Raw genomic sequence first — 18,153 nt, 5'->3', positions numbered from 1 at the left:
GGCTTCCTTTTCCGGGTCAGCGAGGGCAGCGGCAGCACCAGCGGCGAAAGACGTCACTTCCGGCCTCTTCTTCCGGCTCCAGCAGCTCTAGGGGTGGGAGGATCCTGTGTCTGTGCGGAGACCCCCTCAGGCCTGGGACTGAGATCTTCCCCCTCCCCGGGCTCTGTGGAGGTAGGAGCCCGACTGTCCACACCTCTTCTCTCACTGTCCACACCTCTTCTCTCACTGTCTCACCTCTCCTCTCCCACTGTCTCACCGCTCCTCTCCCACTGTCTCACCTCTTCTCTCCCACTGTCTCACCGCTCCTCTCCCACTGTCTCACCTCTTCTCTCCCACTGTCTCACCGCTCCTCTCCCACTGTCTCACCTCTTCTCTCCCACTGTCTCACCGCTCCTCTCCCACTGTCTCACCTCTTCTCTCCCACTGTCTCACCGCTCCTCTCCCACTGTCTCACCGCTCCTCTCCCACTGTCTCACCGCTCCTCTCCCACTGTCTCACCGCTCCTCTCCCACTGTCTCACCGCTCCTCTCCCACTGTCTCACCGCTCCTCTCCCACTGTCTCACCTCTCCTCTCCCACTGTCTCACCTCTTCTCTCCCACTGTCTCACCGCTCCTCTCCCACTGTCTCACCTCTTCTCTCCCACTGTCTCACCGCTCCTCTCCCACTGTCTCACCGCTCCTCTCCCACTGTCTCACCGCTCCTCTCCCACTGTCTCACCGCTCCTCTCCCACTGTCTCACCGCTCCTCTCCCACTGTCTCACCTCTTCTCTCCCACTGTCTCACCTCTCCTCTCCCACTGTCTCACCGCTCCTCTCCCACTGTCTCACCGCTCCTCTCCCACTGTCTCACCTCTTCTCTCCCACTGTCTCACCTCTTCTCTCCCACTGTCTCACCTCTTCTCCCACTGTCTCACCTCTCCTCTCCCACTGTCTCACCTCTCCCCCCACCTTCTGAGGCCGGACGCCCCCTCAGGCCTCGGACTAGTGTATTCACCGTCCCCGGGTGAGGGGAGGGGTCTGTGAGCAGGTGTCTCTGGAGGTAGGAGTCTGACTGTCCCCCTCCCCCTGTCCCGTGTCTCCTCTCCCCTACCTGTCCCTCCACTCCTCGGCCCAGAGAGACCCCCTCTCAGCTTGGCCTCCCTGAGGAGGTTCCTGGGGGCAGAGAGTGAGGCCTCAGCTCCCCTCCTGCTGGAGGGAAGGGGCTGCTGTAGTCCATGGCTTTACCGGTGTCTGCACCCCCAGTCCCCTGTGACCTACTCCTTGGATTCCCTCACTACCACCGGGGAAAAGTGCCCCTCATCTCTCTACGGCCCCTCTCTCACATACATTTTATTTGTTTTAAAGCGCAGGTGAAGGCTGGCGTTACTAATAAGAATCTATATCTAACCGAACGAACTTTTTTTTTATAAACAATAACGAATAAACAGTGAAAGTCTGGGGAAACTAACATCCTAACCTATTATACGCAGTTTCAAGCAGTTGTATGATGACAGTCTGCATCAGTCACTGTTCTATATCAGGATTGTATCTCATGAACAATCTAAAACATTTTCCATGAAATGTGATAGATGGTCGGCAAAGTTCTGTGATATCTATATCAACAGTACAAAAATTGGTACCGCAGTAACCTTCTCATATTTGGGTATACTATTAAATAATGAGGCCAGATGGGCACATTGTATTATTGCCAGAAAGATACGGTTTAAAAAAAAAAAGCAAATATGGCTTTGATGAATTTTGCCAAGCGATTAGGGTCAAACCCCCCACCCCCTAATGAATTGCTAAGAATGTATGGCACAAATGTATATGTATAGCTGGGCGTGTAGGGATATGTCACCTGCAAGGTGCTCAAATGGTGGCAAATGATTTTCAGAAGTTTCTTCTTGCTGTTCCCAAGGAGCTGGGAATGCTGTTTCTTACAGATCTGATAAAGGTACTGCCAATTCTTGTATAGCACAAAAATTGGACATCGGAACATACTGACCTAAATGGTGTCACCCTTGGGGATTGTTTAAACACAAACTCACCTTTGCAAATCCCTTGGTTGGCTTATATTAAAAGTTTCTTTTACGATATGGGACATTTCGATTATTATGAGATGCTAGAATCCCTTGCTGCTATAAGTAGAAAAGAGTTGAAATCTGGATGCCTTATCCACCTGTCAGAACTTAGGTTGATTACAGATCTGACGAAACCTAGTGTGTCAAGGAACCAACTTATGTTGACCATGTATGATACACAGCCCTATCTTAAGTTTGTAACAAACTCCAGAAATTGGTTTGTTGTAACTCGCCTGGGTGTGGGTTCTTTTCACCGCCTGATTAGCTTCTGGACATTAATTATTGGTCTCCTACTTTGATAAACTGCCCTTGCCACTGTGTATCCCAACATTGTACCATGCATGTTGTCATATTCTGCAAATTGTATGTTAATCAGAGGAAATGCTATATTATCCCTATTTTAGGATCCCTCAACAAGCACTAGTGTCGCCCAGCATACCTGTTCTTACAAACACTCCTAAGTATGTAAGTTTGCTGTAGTCTGTCGCGTTTTTTGTGAGCAGTGTTTAATGTTAGGAAAAACTCAACTCTTGTTACCCATTTGGGATGGGAGATGAATAAGTACAAAAAAAGGATTAACTGTTTTATGTTGTGTTTTTATGTTAATATTCTGTTTTAACATTTTTTTATTGTATTGTGCTTTTATGATTTCAAATAAAGGATTGAATTGATTGAGTGAAGTGTGCTGCGTTGTCTGTGAATCAGTGTAGGGGAAGTGAGAGAGAGAAACTACACTGATGCCTGCAAGTGGATACCTACCAGTTTTGGATTAGTCACTATTGGATGTGAGCCTGGGAGGTGCCAGGCAATTATGAGATGACCACCGCGCGTGTATGTGAATCTTTCCGATAGTGCTTATCTTTTTTTTACTTTCTTGATTGTCAAGAGAGAGGTGCTGCAGGAGTGACCCCATCATGCCTACGAAATTCAGTCCCTAAGGGCTTTGGCATGATGCAGTCAGACATTATGTCACTCAGACAGTGAGAAACCTCGGTTTTGCAGCAGTCCCTCTACAACATTTAACAGATGAAAGACTGCCCACTTTGACTTTGTTGTGGTGCAGCATTCATCGCCATCAGAAACTTCCACTAAATGCTTCAGGGGTCTTAGGAAAACACATGAATGAGCATTTTCACCAGCAAATGATGCTAGTATCACTTTCAGGGACTAAATTGCTATAATGCAGTTGTTCTGAAGTTGTGTAATCAAACAGCACCACCTCCTGGAAGGTTGCAATTGATTTAATTAATTAGTGCAACTCTTTGTGAAATAACTGTTGTAGTATGAGAAAAAAACGTACTGTTTCTATTGTATTTAGAGGCCTAGATGGAGAACAGACACTAAGCAACCCTGTGCAGTGCATGTAGTGCTTGCTTAAGTCTTGTTCTGGATGGATATAGACTCCTTGTTGGATGCCTGGTCTTACAATAGTACTTTTGTGGGAGAAATGTCCCCCCTCCAGCTAAATCTTCTTTTAGGATTTGGGGGTTGCCTGTTTTGTTTGCTTACTCACTGCATTTCACCATGTCTTTTTCTGTCCCACCATTTTCCGATTTCACCAGCTACTGCTGGTCTGCAATGTGACTCAGGACTGCAGTGAGATGAGGGAGTAATGTCTCATTACTCCGCTGCCACGCCTCGTGTCTATCGCCTGTATGTGTACGAGGCCACATGCTTCTCTGCCTACAGAGAGAAAGAATATAGTACGCGTGGTCTGTATAGCTGACCATTTTGTGTTTCACTCCAACCAAGATGCTAGGCTTGCCTAGTAGTTTGCTCATAATAAAATGCTGGGTGCAACCAAAATGTAACAAGCAACGATGACTGAAGCAAGCGGGGCAAACAAAAACAGCAGGAGACGATAGAGCGCAAGTAGCAGTGATGGTAACGATCCAACGACAACAGGACGGAGCAAGGATGTTTTGGGATTTATTTTTTTAAAGACCAATATCCGAGCCTGAGCCATCGAAGCACACCAAGAAAGTAATCCATCAGTACTTTGTCCATGCTCCATTGAAGGGAAAACACAAGAGGAAGGATATGAGACAGAAAGGCGCTGAAAAACGAGAATCAAGGAAGTAGGCAAGCTAAATATCTTGCAAGCAAATCTCTGGCATAGCCCAAAAATGACATAGGGGAGCAGCTTAAGATGTGATGGAGATGCGCACTCATAGATTTAGCCCACAAACACCCTCATCAAAAATGTCAAACACCAGTATTTGCTTCCAGACCAAACCCTTGAGTGCTCCTGTGTTAACAGCCATATGGGTCTGAGATAGATGCAGAGACAGACAGACTAGGCTAGATGCAAAAACAGACAGCTAGGCACACAGACACTCGTAAACGAATTCACACGCACACTTTAACAACACTTTAAAAAACTGTGCATAGAACAGAGGATCTTGAAGCAAAAAGAGGGTGTGGAATGTGTGTTTGGTTTAGTTCAGTAACACAGACCAAGACTCTCTGAATAATTAAATGTTTTATTGTTCTCCATTTATCATATGGGATCAAATTCTTTAGTAAATCTGTAAAGGTCTCACAGGATAATTTCTTCTATTTTTCTTGCGCTTAGGCGCACCAGGCTACTTCCTCCAGAGACAAGCTGGCGCTCCACCTCCAATGTCCTCAGAAAAGGTAAGTGTCATTTGACCCAGATAAAGTAGACAGAAGATTCCTCTCAACCTTTCATTTATGGCTGTTTTCAGCTATATCTTTTCCAGCTATGTTCTCCTTTCTATGTACTGTTTATTATTCCTTCACACTCTCTTCTCTTAACCCCCCCCTTCATTTTAAGCATAAGGCCTTTTGTTAGGCCATCGAGACTTGCTTCTAAAACAAAAGAAAGCCAGGTGATTTTGGGACTCATCCTGTAAGTAGGATTCTATGCACAATTGTCATGGTTTTCCCCCAATTGTCCTCCAAGGGCTCCCCGACAGCCTCTGTGCCCAGATTCCCCCGTCACGCATCTAGACAGCCACGGTCCTTCTATGAACCATGGTGGTGGGGAATCAGTGTTTCCAGGAGGAGTGCAGGCTTCCATCTCTGTTGTCTTGGCTCTCTGGTCCTCCAACAGAGCCCCTCTGTTTCAATTCCTCCTGGCTGTCCTCCATGCTGTAGCTCCTCATTGTGTTTCCTGTACAATAGGGTATCCTCCTCCATTAATCAACTGCACCTTGGTGGTCCTCTATTTCCCAGGTCTTGGGGTGAAAGATTGTCAGCCTGAGAAAACATTTTGTAGTCTTTTGTTGGTTTTCCCTCCCCAAGTCTTTCTTCTCTATTGCTCTTTGTGTCTTCTAATTTCCCTCTTCTTTCTCTGTTTGCCAGTCTTTGTTCGCTTTCTACATATTCCTCTGTTCTTCCTTTGCACTTCCTCGTCTCAGTATGCTGAGGGCGTTGTAGGCACTGCTCCTCCTTAGGTCAAAACTCCGATCCACAGCAGAGTTGAGGATAGCTTATTTTTTTTCCTAATGACCAAACCTGCTAAATCATACATTGTTGTGTTAGCTCTCTGTAGCCGAAAATACAACACTGTACTTCGCTACCCACAGCAAGACGTAACTTAAACCACACGTTGAAAAAATAACACATACTCAATCCACAAGCTGGAGGCTAGTTTTGCACTTGTTTTACTCTTGACACACAAAAAACATGAAACAAATAAATAGGCATTTTTTTTATTAACACTGAGATTAATGACTGCATATTCCAGACACCGAGTGCACTACAGATGGTTTACACTGCCTGGACATGTATGTACTTTTGTTCCTGCAAGGCTAGGCCAAGAGTTAATTGACAAGTAATAACTGCCCACAGCTCAGAATCCCTCTGGGGGCACAAAAGCTCTTATTTCTAAAGTACCATACTTTCCTCTACAAGCCCCCTGATACTAAAAAATATGATAATCTGCTTCACTCTCCATGCTACTAGCAAGACCTATTTAAACCCCAAATTCGTATTAAAAACACATCTTCAATCAACAAAGTAAAAAGCAGAACCAGAGGTGCACTGATACATGTTTTACAAGAGACAGTGATGTCTTGCCACCAGTTCTCTTAGACAACATGTACACTCCATCAGCCAAGCTGCAGAATGTTTGGTGCTGGACTTCGCTTTCACTCTGGCAGTGCTGAGTCTGCAAGGAATCGGGCCAGATACTTAAGCAGTGGGGTTGTCCTGCAGTGCATGAGGGAAAGCAACACGCATCACAAATCAATATGTAGTATTGCATTTGAGTAGTTTGGTTGGGAGGAGGAGCACATGAGATAACTTGCAACATCAGCAGGACAACAGCATAGAAAGTTGGAGGGGGGGAACCATACAATGGAGAACGCCGAAAGACACATGGACTCTTATAATGTGCTTAAGAAAAAAAGTAGTAGTTCCCTAAAAGTGAGCCTTAGAAGGATAGAAGCCAGCCAGTCACAGATGGAGAAGAACCTACGCTCTAGGAAAGGGACAAACTCAAGACAGAAAAAGAAAAGCTAGCAAATTAGAAACCCGCAAATTAGTCAAAATGAAGCTAAACATTGTTAAGCAGCCAGTGGGCTACAAGCCCAGGTAAGTTTTTGGTAAGCCCACTATAGTTTTTGTTTCTTCTTTTTTTGGCTCAACCTTAAATACTAGTCCATCACATAAAATTGTATCTTTTTTCTTCTTTATTAACAGCACTTCAGCTGTGTAAAATTGTATTGCTATCACCATGTTAGCACACAATTTGCATTTTATTAAAAACTTAATAGAATTTTATTTGATTCAAGCTATATTTTTTTATCACATGCATTAAATAGCCTTTATACTAGTGATTTTGTTGCTATGTACAAATGTATCATGGTTACATCCACATTAATTCTATCAATATTAACATTTGCCCCCCTAGAATTTTCAACCACACCATCAACACGATACTTCATGACAGTCACATTATTGGGGACTTGTTGTTCTATATCTCTAACTACTTGCAATCTACCCTCATTGAAACCCCCATTTGTAGGAAACCACAAAGGAACAATAACCAAATTAAAATGGGCAACAATGACGTGCACAGAGCAGTCAGAAGCAGCCAGGAGAACCAGTTTGTGTGCCACTCCTGCTCAGGGGCACCTCCCTCATCATGCATGTCTTTCTGTAATTGGTGCAGTGCATGAATGGCCATTGTCCATGTCGTTGCGTGGTATAATCATACAACAGAAGGCAACAATCTTGGTGCACACCCCCCCTCCATTGCAGTCATCGAGTCCAACACGTAGTGATGTGGCATCACCATGAGGCGGGTGGCTTTCAGTTCTTCCTTTATTGAATTAAGGCAAAGCTCAATACTGTTCATCATTTAGATCATCTCCCACCGGGTTTTCTGCAACCAGCAGGCATTTGCTTTTATCTTCATGGTGAAAAACTGAAGCCTGTGCGTCCTTGAACAGTCTAAATTCTCCTGGGATGTTCTTGTACTGAGTCCAGCCAAAATAATCAACAGTTCTTTTCTCATGAGCCTGATGCAACAAAGTCTTATTCTTCCTTAGCGGGTGCTGGTAAAACTTGGACAGATCTTGTCCAGGGATGACCAGGGTTGGTGAAGAGGGAGCAGAGGCCATGCCATCCAGGGACGAGCTGAGTATATGCAAACTCTCTGCACTGCCAGTAGGTGTCCATTAGTGTGGAGGTGCCCCAATGCATGTCGGGAATGTGCAGGATTGTGCCATAGTTTTCATTTGTACCTAGCGGGATTCTTCCGTTTCCCCTGAAACAGAAAGAATACAGGGTGAGTTTCCGTACAATTAGGGATTGCCCCTTCCCTTCTAACCTTGCTCCTGTCTTTTCCTGTGTTTCTCTTGTTTCTTTTTATGGTAGTCCAGTATATGGGCTTGTATCTCCCCCCAGGGCTTGGTGTCTAGCCCAACTACAGTGTAAAAACTGCTTTGTATTTCAGTGGGCAGCCCCCTACTTGTGGATATTGTAAAAGATGATGACCTGCAGGCCCGTATCGATCAATGGCTGGTCTGTCTTCTGTCTCCACCATTCTCTCATCCTGTCTAGAAAATCTGTTATGGACTCCCCAGGTTTCATGGTTTCTGCCATTAGCCTTCCCGCATCTGAACATTCTCCACGGGTCATCCATATTTGGTGCCTGTATAAATTGAATGCGGCCCCTTCATGCCCTGTGTTTGTCAGCGTGATTGCTGAGCGAGTTCAGGTGAACACCGTGTTAGCCTACTCTCCAAAAATACAGTCTAGAAGACTTTTAACATCGCCTATTGCCAGGGTTATACCCATGGTGTTCTTCTCAAAGCATGAGATCCGTTTCCCAGCACCATCCAACAATGGCGGTGTAGTGGATCCTATGTAGTTTTATTGGGAATTAGGGGATTGCTTAGCCTTTTGACTTGCAGGCCAATGCCCCCGTCACCTAGTGACTTTTAACCTACTTAGCCTGCTCTGTTTTAGCACATTTATTTAATTAGTTCTTCCTTGATGGCTGCTATGTTTATAGTTAGGAAGATGTTTTGATTTCACATTATCCCCTTCTGTGCCCAGGACGTAACCATTACGTCCTGGGCCCAGAGCCCAGAGCGCAGAGGGAGCGCTAGCGCTCCCTCTGTGGGGTTCCCCCCCCCCCCCTTCCCCACCCTTCCCTGCCCAAGGCAGGGATGGAAGGGGAAGCCCTTCCACCCACGACCCCCCTGTGACGTCAGCGCGCGATCGCACGCTGATTGTCTCAGGGCCTCCTGCATTTCTCTTCCGATCACCTGGGGGAGGCCGAGAGAGGCTTCAAAGGGAAGGAAAGGAATTTCTTTCCCTTTGAAGTCTCTCTCTGCGTTTCAAAAGCCGGATTGCAAAGCTATCTGGCTTTTGAAACGCCCACTAGACACCAGGGATTTATTTAAAAAAATGAAACTGGCATGAGGAAGCGACCCCTTGGGCAATGGTCGCTCCCGGAGGGGGGGCATTTTTTTTTAAGGCCTTTTCTGCCCCCCTATTATTAGGCCGATCTGCCCGGGGGGGCAGAAACCTCTAGGCACCAGGGATAATTTTTTTGGTTTTCGTTTTGTTTTTTCTTTTAGAGGTGGGGAGCGACCACTTAGGCAAGGATCGCTCCCATATGGGGCAATTATATTTAAGGCCATTTCAGCACCCCCCCTTGGGGGCAGATTGGCCTATTTTTATGAGGCCAATCTGCCCCCAAGGGGGACCGAAACCACTAGACACCAGGGTGTTTTTTGTTTGTTTGTGAATTTCACGTAAGGGGAGCGACCCCTTAGGCAAGGGTCGTTCCCCTGGGTGGCAAATTTATTTTAGACCACTAGGCACCGGGGATTTTTGTTGTTGTTGTTTTACAGATGGGTCGCTCCCCTGGAGGGGCAAATTGTATTTAGGCCATTTCTGCCCGCTTTGGGGGCAGATCGGACGATTTTAGGTCAATCTGCCCCCAAGGGGGGGCAGAAACCACTAGGCACCAGGGATCTTTTTTTTTTGCGCCGTCACGCAAGGGGAGCAACCCGTAGACAAGGGTCGCTCCCCAGGGGGGTGGGGGGCCAAAAGCATATTGTTAGCAGAAACCTCTAGGCGCCAGGGCTAATTTTTGTGTGTGTGTGTTTTTTTATATATTTTTTTTTTATAGAGATGGGGGGGCGACCCATTAGGCAAAGGTCGCTCCCCTGGGGGGCAAATTGTATTTAGACCATTTCTGCCCCCCTTGGGAGCAGATCGGCGGATTTTAGGTCAATCTGCCCCCAAGGGAGGCAGAAACAACGGGGATTTCTTTTTTTGTGCCAATGTCACGCAAGGGGAGCGACCCCGTAGGCAAGGGTCGCTCCCCGGGGAGGGTTGGGGGGCAGGGGGGCAAATTTATTAGGCAAGGGTCGCTCCCCTGGGGGGCAAATTGTATTTAGACCATTTCTGCCCCCCTTGGGGGCAAATCGGCCGATTTTAGGTCAATCTGCCCCCAAGGGGGGCAGAAACAACTAGGCACCTGGGATCTTTTTTTTGCGCCAATGTCACGCAGGGGCGACCCCGTAGGCAAGGGTCGCTCCCCAGGGGGTTTGGGGGGGGGCAATTTATTTTAGGCCATTTCTGCCCCCCCCCCCCCCCCCCCCAGGGCCGGCTGAGCTAGAGGCCAAAATCCAAAGGTAGGCACTTTGCAAAAAAAACCTCTGTTTTCTGTGAAAAAATGTGATGTGTCCACGTTGTGTTTTGGGCCATTTCCTTTCGTGGGCGCTAGGCCTACCCACACAAGTGAGGTACCATTTTTATCTGGAGACTTGGGGGAACGCTGGGTTTAAGGACATTTGTGGCTCCTCTCAGATTCCAGAACTTCTGTCACCGAAATGAGAGGAAAAGTGTTTTTTTGGCCACATTTTGAGGTTCGCAAAGGATTCTGGGTAACAGAACCTGGTCAGAGCCCCACAAGTCACCCCATCTTGGATTCCCCTAGGCCTCTAGTTTTAAAAAATGCACAGGTTTGGTAGGTTTCCCTAGGTGCCGGCTGAGCTAGAGGCCAAAATCTACAGGTAGGCACTTTGCAAAAAACACCTCTGTTTTCTGTCAAAAAATGGGATGTGTCCACGTTGTGTTTTGGGGCATTTCCTGTCGCAGGCGCTAGGCCTACCCACACAAGTGAGGTACCATTTTTATCGGGAGACTTGGGGGAACATAGAATAGCAAAACAAGTGTTGTTGCCCCTTGTCTTTCTCTACATTTTTTCCTTCCAAGTATAAGAGAGTATGTAAAAAAGACGTCTATTTGAGAAATGCCCTGTAATTCACATGCTAGTATGGGCACCCCGGAATTCAGAGATGTGCAAATAACCACTGCTCCTCAACACCTTATCTTGTGCCCATTTTGGAAAAACAAAGGTTTTCTTGATAGCTATTTTTTTAACTCTTTATATTTCAGCAAATGAATTGCTGTATACCCGGTATAGAATGAAAACCCACTGCAGGGTGCAGGTCATTTATTGGCTCTTGGTACCTAGAGTTCTTGATGAACCTACAAGCCCTATATATCCCTACAACCAGAAGAGTCCAGCAGATGTAACGGTATATTGCTTTAAAAAACCTGATTGCAGTTTTTTTCACCTCAATTGCAATTTTTTTTTTCAGTTGTTATTTTCTGTAGGAAACCCTTGTAGGATCTACACAAATTACCCCTTTCTGAAATCAGAATTTTGTCCACTTTTCAGAAATGTTTCGGTTTCTGGGATCCAGCATTGGTTTCACACCCATTTCTGTCACTGACTGGAAAGAGGCTGAAAGCACACAAAATCGTAAAAATGGGGTAGGTCCCAGTAAAATGCCAAAATTGTGTTGAAAAATTGGGTTTTCTGATTCAAGTCTGCCTGTTCCTGAAAGCTGAGAAGTTGGTGATTTTAGCACCACAAACCCTTTGTTGATGCCATTTTCAGGGGAAAAACCACAAGCCCTTTTCTGCACCCCTTTTTCCCATTTTGTTTAAAAAAACTAAATTTTCACTGTATTTTGGCTAATTTCTTGGCCTCCTTCTGGGGAACCCACAAAGTCTGGGTACCTCTAGAATCCCTAGGATGTTGGAAAAACAGGACGTAAATTTGGCGTGGGTAGCTTATGTGAACAAAAGTTATGAGGGCATAAGCGCGAACTGCTCCAATTAGCCAAAAAAAGGCATGGCAGTGAAGGGGTTATCAGTGCCACTCTGTGAAGGCGTCACAATCAGCACCAAAGAAAAGTGATATATTTAGGTATTCACATCATGTCCCTTTCTCGCTTAAGTCTGACAGGAACATAATGTACTTTTGGAGGTAATTGTTTATATAATTGCCGCCCCATGCATGCTTTCTTATCTATTGTTTGGGATCATACTTGTGGCAGGGGTCCTACGAGATCTGTATAAATATATCTCATGCAGACAAGGTTATCAGAGAGATTCCTACCAGATGAAACCAATGCTATCTATGCAATAGTTGACTTGATGCAGACCTAGCCTGCGTGTCCCCACAGAGTCTAACCTAAAGGCCTCATTCCAAGGTAACGAGGGTTGGGGGCGCTTATCACGGAGACGGTACTGGCAGATGAGGTTTACACACCTAGCTTTCTTTAGGTTTGAGGTTAGGTTCTCCATGCTAGGGTATTAGGGCCTACTTTACATCTCATGTTTATTGCAAGATGGTGGGAGTCTTTGTCTTCACAACTCTCATTTTCACAATAATGATTCTTGCACTGTGCATTATCCTAATCATTGCTCATGCATTTTACATTAGATTGCAATCTTGTTACTGCATCGCTTTCATTGCCTGTGTGTGACTGAGACTTATTGCTCATGTGAGAAAAGGGTAATCTCTGTTTTACCCACTACTCCCCTGAGATGTCGCACTCTGGAGTCCATGCGCAAAGGCTGCCACAAATCACCTTTTTACTCTTTGGGTTTTTGGGGGGTGTAGGAAAGTGCCACTGTTGGCATGGTTACCCCTGACTTTTGCCTAGTGTTGATGTCAACTTTGATTGAAAGTGTGCTGGGATCCTGCTAACCACCCCCCTGCATCAGTGTACTTTTTTCCAAAAACTGTACCTTTGTTTCCACAATTGGCACAACCCTGGCACACAGTTATGTCCCTTGCAAAAGGTACCCATGGTACCAAGGCCCCTGTGGCCAGGGAAGGTCCCTAAGGATTACAGCATGTATTATGCCACCCTAGGGGACCCCTCACCAAGCACATGTACACTGCCTTGCAGATTGTGTGTGTTGGTGGGGAGAAAAAGACAAAGTCGACAAGGCACCCCTCTCAGGGTGCCATGCCCACAAACCACTGCCTGAGGCATAGGTAAGTCACCCCTCTAGCAGGCCTTACAGCCCCAAGGCAGAGTGCACTATACCACAGGCGAGGGCATGGCTGCATGAGCAGTATGCCCCTACAGCATCTAATTCCATTCTTCAACACTGTAAGTGCAGTGTAGCCATATTGAGTATATGGTCTCGGAGTTTATTTTGAACTCCACCGCCTCATAATGGCTTCACTGAACACTGGGAAGTTTGGTATCATTCTTCTTAGCACAATAAATCCACACTGATTCCAGTGTGGGATTTATTGAAAAATGCACACATAGGGCATCTTAGAGATGCCCCCTGTATGTTAGCCAAACTGCTAGTGTAGGACTGACTGGTCTGTGCCAGCCTGCCACATTCAGACAAGTTTCTGATCACATGGGGTGAGAGTCTATGTGCACTATGTGGTCAGAAACAAAGGCTGTCCTGGGTGGAGGTGCTTCACACCTCCCCCTGCAGGAACTGTAACACCTGGCGGTGAGCCTCAAAGGCTCAAGCCTCAGATTACAGTGCCCCAGGGCACTCCAGCTAATGGAGCTACCCGCCCCCCTGGACAAAGCCTCACTTTTGGTGGCAAGTCTGGCCAGAAAATTAGGGAAAACAGGGAGGAGTGACCACCCCTAAGTTGTCCAGAACTGAGGTGACCCCTCCCTGCAGAATCCCATCTTGGTTTGGAGGACAGGGACCAATAGGATTAGGTTTGTGCCCTCCCTCCCCCAAAGGGAGTGGGCACAAGGAGGGTGTAGCCACCCTCAGGGACAGTAGCCATTGGCTACTGCCCTCTGACCCCTAAAACACCCCTAAATCTAGGATTTAAGGGCCTCCCTGAACCCAAATTTTTAGATTCCTGGTGACCTGACAAGAAGAAGATGGACTGTTTAGCTGAAACCTCCAGCAGAGAAGAAGGAAGACAATTGATTTGGGCCTCAGCCCTACCGGCCTGTCTCCTGCTTCAAAGAACCTGCAAAAGAACAGCGACGCATCCAGCAGGACCAGCGACCTCTGACAAGCTCCAGAGGACTGCCCTGCACCCAAAAGGACCAAGAACTCCAGTGGACAGCAGCCCTGTCCAAGAAGAAACCAACAACGAAGGACTCTAACCTCACTCCGAATGCGTGAGCCCTAACCACTCTGCACCCGACGCCCACAGCCTGTGTCCAGGTGACCCAACCAACTAGAAAGGATCCCCAGGCGATTCTGAGCAAGTACCCACCCTGGGTTGACCTCTCCACCCTCTCCATGACGACGCCTGCGGATGGAATCCCGAGGAGCCCCCTGACCGCGAAAGCTCTGGATGAAGATATCTGAAGCCGAAGGACCCACTGCACCCGCAGCCCCCAGGCATTGCAGAAACCAACACCCGGTGCAGCCATGTTCAGCATGCGGCCCTCCTCCCGGTCCAGCCGGTGGTGTGCCCGAGACGACCCCCTGGACCTCATCTGTAGCCTCTGAGTAACCCCCGGGGTCACCTCATAGAGAATCATTGAAGACCTGACATCTTGTTTGCATCCTGTAACTGGCCGCCCCAGTGCCGCTGAGGGTTTATGTTTGGTGCCTATTTGTGCCCCCTCCTCCCCCCAGTGCTCCTCTAAACACACCAAGTCTGCCCTCTGACGTCACGGGTACTTACCTGCCTGCAGATCTGAATCCTAGTACCCCAAGTCTCCATAGGAGCCCATGTTAATTTTGCCTACAATTTGACCTCTGTACTCGGCCGGCCCCGTATTGCTGGTGGTGGGTGTTTGGGGTTAACTTGAACCCCAACCTGTGAACTCCCTAACCCACGGAGAATGGAACTGTGAGTGTTGTACTTACCTGTAAAGCAATCTAAGTTTTCTTCCCCCAGGAACTGTTTCTGAAAATTGTACTGTGTACATTTTTAAAAACTATTATTGCCAATATTGCAAGAACTGTATAACTTATCGATTTCAAACAAAGTACTGTTGATACATGTGTGAAATACAAATCTATTGAAGTACTTACCTGCTACTTGAATCTTGTGGTTCTAAAAGTAAACTAAGAAAATATATTTTTGCTTTATAAAAACCATTGGTCTCGAGTTAAGTCATTGAGTGTGTGATCTACCCTCTGATAAGCTTAACTGCTCGACCACACTAGCACAAAAGAGAGCATTAGTATTATCTACTTTAGCCTCAGTTAAGCCTCTGGGGAACCCCTGGACTCTGTGCACACTATATCTCATTTTGACATAATATATACAGAGCCATCTTTCTACAGTCAGGTACTGCTTGTGAGCCGGGAGGGTTGGGTGGACATTTGCAACCTGTTGTAGGATTTAGTTAGTCGCCTACAAACAAAAGTGCTGTCACCCTAAACCAGCAGTCTCGCCTAGAGTTAGAGTCCAACTACGACAGCAGCAGTTTGTCTCTTATCCATGTGAGCCCATGGCACATAGATGGTCCCTGACGTGCCATTCTGTAGTAGTGGACATATTCTCATTTTGGGTAGCTCGACTGAGCCTGATACAACATAGCACTGCCATCTCTACAGGCAATCCTGCATGTAATGGAAGTTCCACTTGGGATTTCCCCCTCCGTGCCAGATGCAGTCTTCTGCAACAGGTATGTCCTCTGGTCCGAAGGATCCTTTCTTTGGCCAGGGTCTCTCATACTGATCACTTCCTTTGGTCTAGTGGGCTAGTAGGTGACAAAAGGGTCGCACAAAGATCTCACCTTATTCCTGAGCTGTTATATCCCTTAGAGTTAATTTGTCTGCCTTGTGCATTCGGGAGGAGCAGCGGAGGTCTCCGTGGCTGCTCCCCTTGTGCACACACAAAGGTGCCATTTTGAGCCACGCATGCTGGGATTGCATCAGGCTACCTTGATCTTTTATCTCCTGATCAGCCCCTGCCCCACATTGACGATCTGATGAGGCTCAGATCCCAGCCACTCTGCTTCAGACTCTTCCCCGAGCTGGGCTTTGCACCTACCCTTTGTCTCCTCGGAAGGAGGCCGTGTTGGTCTACTCTCCCGTTGTGATTCCAGGGTGCGAGCTCTCTTTCTCCCTCTTTAATTCATGCCTTTCTTCTAAGTCCCACCTAGACTGTCTCCTTCCGTCTGAACTGTGCACCATTCTCCTTGCTCGGGACCTGCCCTCAAAGTTGCTCTCTGTCATCTCCTCGGCTACCTGAGCAAAGCTTTTGGCTCCCTCTTTGTCATCAGATCTCAGAAGACTGGGACCACTTTGTTCACCCCCTCTAGCAGTGTCGCTGTCCAGGACCGCTATGAGACTCTCTGTCATTAGAGTGTGTTCACTGGTGCCAGTGGGAGTGTGTGCTGTCCGTGCCGCTGAAGTTTGATGGGCTGAACATGACGGATGGGGGTCGAATTCCGGGGAGCTTAAGCGCTAGACTAGGTTGGTGCTGGGACTGCCTGGTCCTGTTTGCCTGGTAGACGGTCATGCCTAGACCTGACAGCTTGGTTGGTGGTGGCCCCTTGGGCTCCCTCAACTGTCAGATTGGTGTAGCCTAATGCGGGGATAGCAGGCATCGTGGAGAAATCCTTTTCTACATATGGCAGGGAGGTGCAGTTGTCTTGCTTGCTGATTGCGGGTTGGTGTCATCAGCGTGGGCTTCCTCAAAGATGGCCCATAATTCTAGTAATGCCTCTCTTTTATCCTTCTTTTGCCCTGTGTATTTTGTTTGTGTGTATATTCTTGTGTGTTCAGTTATGTTGGTGTCGAAGGTTCCCTCTTTTGGGGAGTGGAGGGGCGGTAGGTGTGTGTGTGTGTAGCCTTTTTGCTTCCAGGGAATCTTGAGTTATACGCATTCTAACTTTTCTGTTTTTATAGAATGTTAAGTTTTACTCTGTTAGTGGGAAAATATATACACTGGGATCACTAGATCTAATGAGCTTAAGGTTATTCACAGATGCATCACAATAAAGATTTAACAAACACAAATGCAGATGAAGGATCACAACCTAGGAAAGTGCGGTTGTTAATTCATACCCTTTGAAATTTGGCATCAAAATAGTGAGCCTTACTTTACCATCAAATTGCAATGTGTGAGATTCAGCAGTGCCTTCATAGCACATTAAATCATCAACAAATCACAACACTTAAGGCAAACACAGCCACATTCATTTACCAGTGTCACAATAGCAAAACAGCATCATTTCAACTGGCACACAAAAAAGACAAGGGGGATAGCCTGACCGAAATACCTTACCCCAGGGGAAGCTCTGCGTGGTGTTCGGGACTAAGTGAGCCTGATAATCTTGACTATATCAGCTCTGGGGTAAAGATAACAGCAATTTATATGAAGAAAGAAAGGAATAACTTCAACAATCACATGCCCTTCTTTGCCAAACACAAGCTATGCCTAATCTCCTGTACCCTATTGTTCTAGTTTCCTAACGCCTGAATTACACCCTTTGTCTCGCCCAGCAGTTCAAGCGAACACACACTTCTCACTTCTTTCAGATGCTAACAGTGTTAAGAAACCGGTAGCGCAGAGTAAATCTCTTTAGCCTAGTAAGATTGAGGTGCGGGCCCTATGTTGCACCCAGAGCCTATGCATACAATATTCACGTTTCCTAGTTTGCCACATGCCAAATGCTAGGACTAAGGCTCTGATGTAGTCTCTTTCCCTTCTGAACGCAGCTTCAGGATGGATTTAGCAGACCTTTCAATCAATTGCAGCATCTGCTCACCTTTCTTTGCAGATACGAATCCGTCCGGGCGGGGTCCTCTTCTTCTGGCTGCACTTGGGTACAATGTACCAATCAGTTCCTGACTGGCTCACCAAAATGTTCCTCCAATGTGAGTTTACTTTAAAAAACAAAAGACAAGAGGTGCCTTGCAAGGCAGGAACAATTCGTTTAATTAAACATTTCAGCCAGGAGAACAGTTACAGAACAGCAATCTGAAGACCGTCTCTCAAAGTGGAGAAGTGTGGCACAGTGGTTAGAGCGGCAGACCCTGAGGCAGAGATCTGGCTCAAGACCAGGGTTCAAGTCCCGCTTCAGCAGGTCTTGGGCTCAATTCCCTTGGACCAGATAATTCTCGCCTCGGTGCCTAATCTAATTAATGAGTCCCACTCTGCAACTCTGGGCAATAGCTTGCTTAATCTCCACAACGGCCCCAACAGTGCTTGGATGCCTGGCTTCACCCTGGGGGTGCCCAGGAGTGGGCACCTCACAGGGAAAAGCCAGGAGGGGTTCCATAGCGGTATGAGTACAGTGCCTTGAGACCCTAACAGGTGAGTAGTGCGCTATACAAGTGCAAAGTTTACAGTTTAAAGTGCAATGGGTTGAAGTTCCCTTTTATACATTTCACTGAA

At 46.9% G+C, this 18,153-nt stretch overlaps 1 protein-coding gene and 1 pseudogene across 1 annotated transcript in view; both read left to right on the top strand.

The window, feature by feature from the left end:
* LOC138248911 (zinc finger protein 850-like) overlaps positions 1-18,153 on the top strand; it is a 79,588-nt gene that overhangs the window by 21,862 nt on the left and 39,573 nt on the right. The window contains exon 2 of the mRNA XM_069202893.1: positions 7,113-7,134. Coding sequence (XP_069058994.1) covers positions 7,113-7,134 — 22 coding nt within the window. The remainder of the gene's footprint in view (positions 1-7,112; positions 7,135-18,153) is intronic.
* LOC138248912 (zinc finger protein 208-like) overlaps positions 95-18,153 on the top strand; it is a 385,902-nt pseudogene continuing 367,843 nt past the window's right edge.

The sequence above is a fragment of the Pleurodeles waltl genome, chromosome 8, assembly GCF_031143425.1.
Source record: "Pleurodeles waltl isolate 20211129_DDA chromosome 8, aPleWal1.hap1.20221129, whole genome shotgun sequence".
Lineage (NCBI taxonomy): Eukaryota > Metazoa > Chordata > Amphibia > Caudata > Salamandridae > Pleurodeles > Pleurodeles waltl.
The sequence above is the reverse complement of the archived record's forward strand: the minus strand, read 5'-3'. Positions and strand labels throughout refer to the sequence as shown.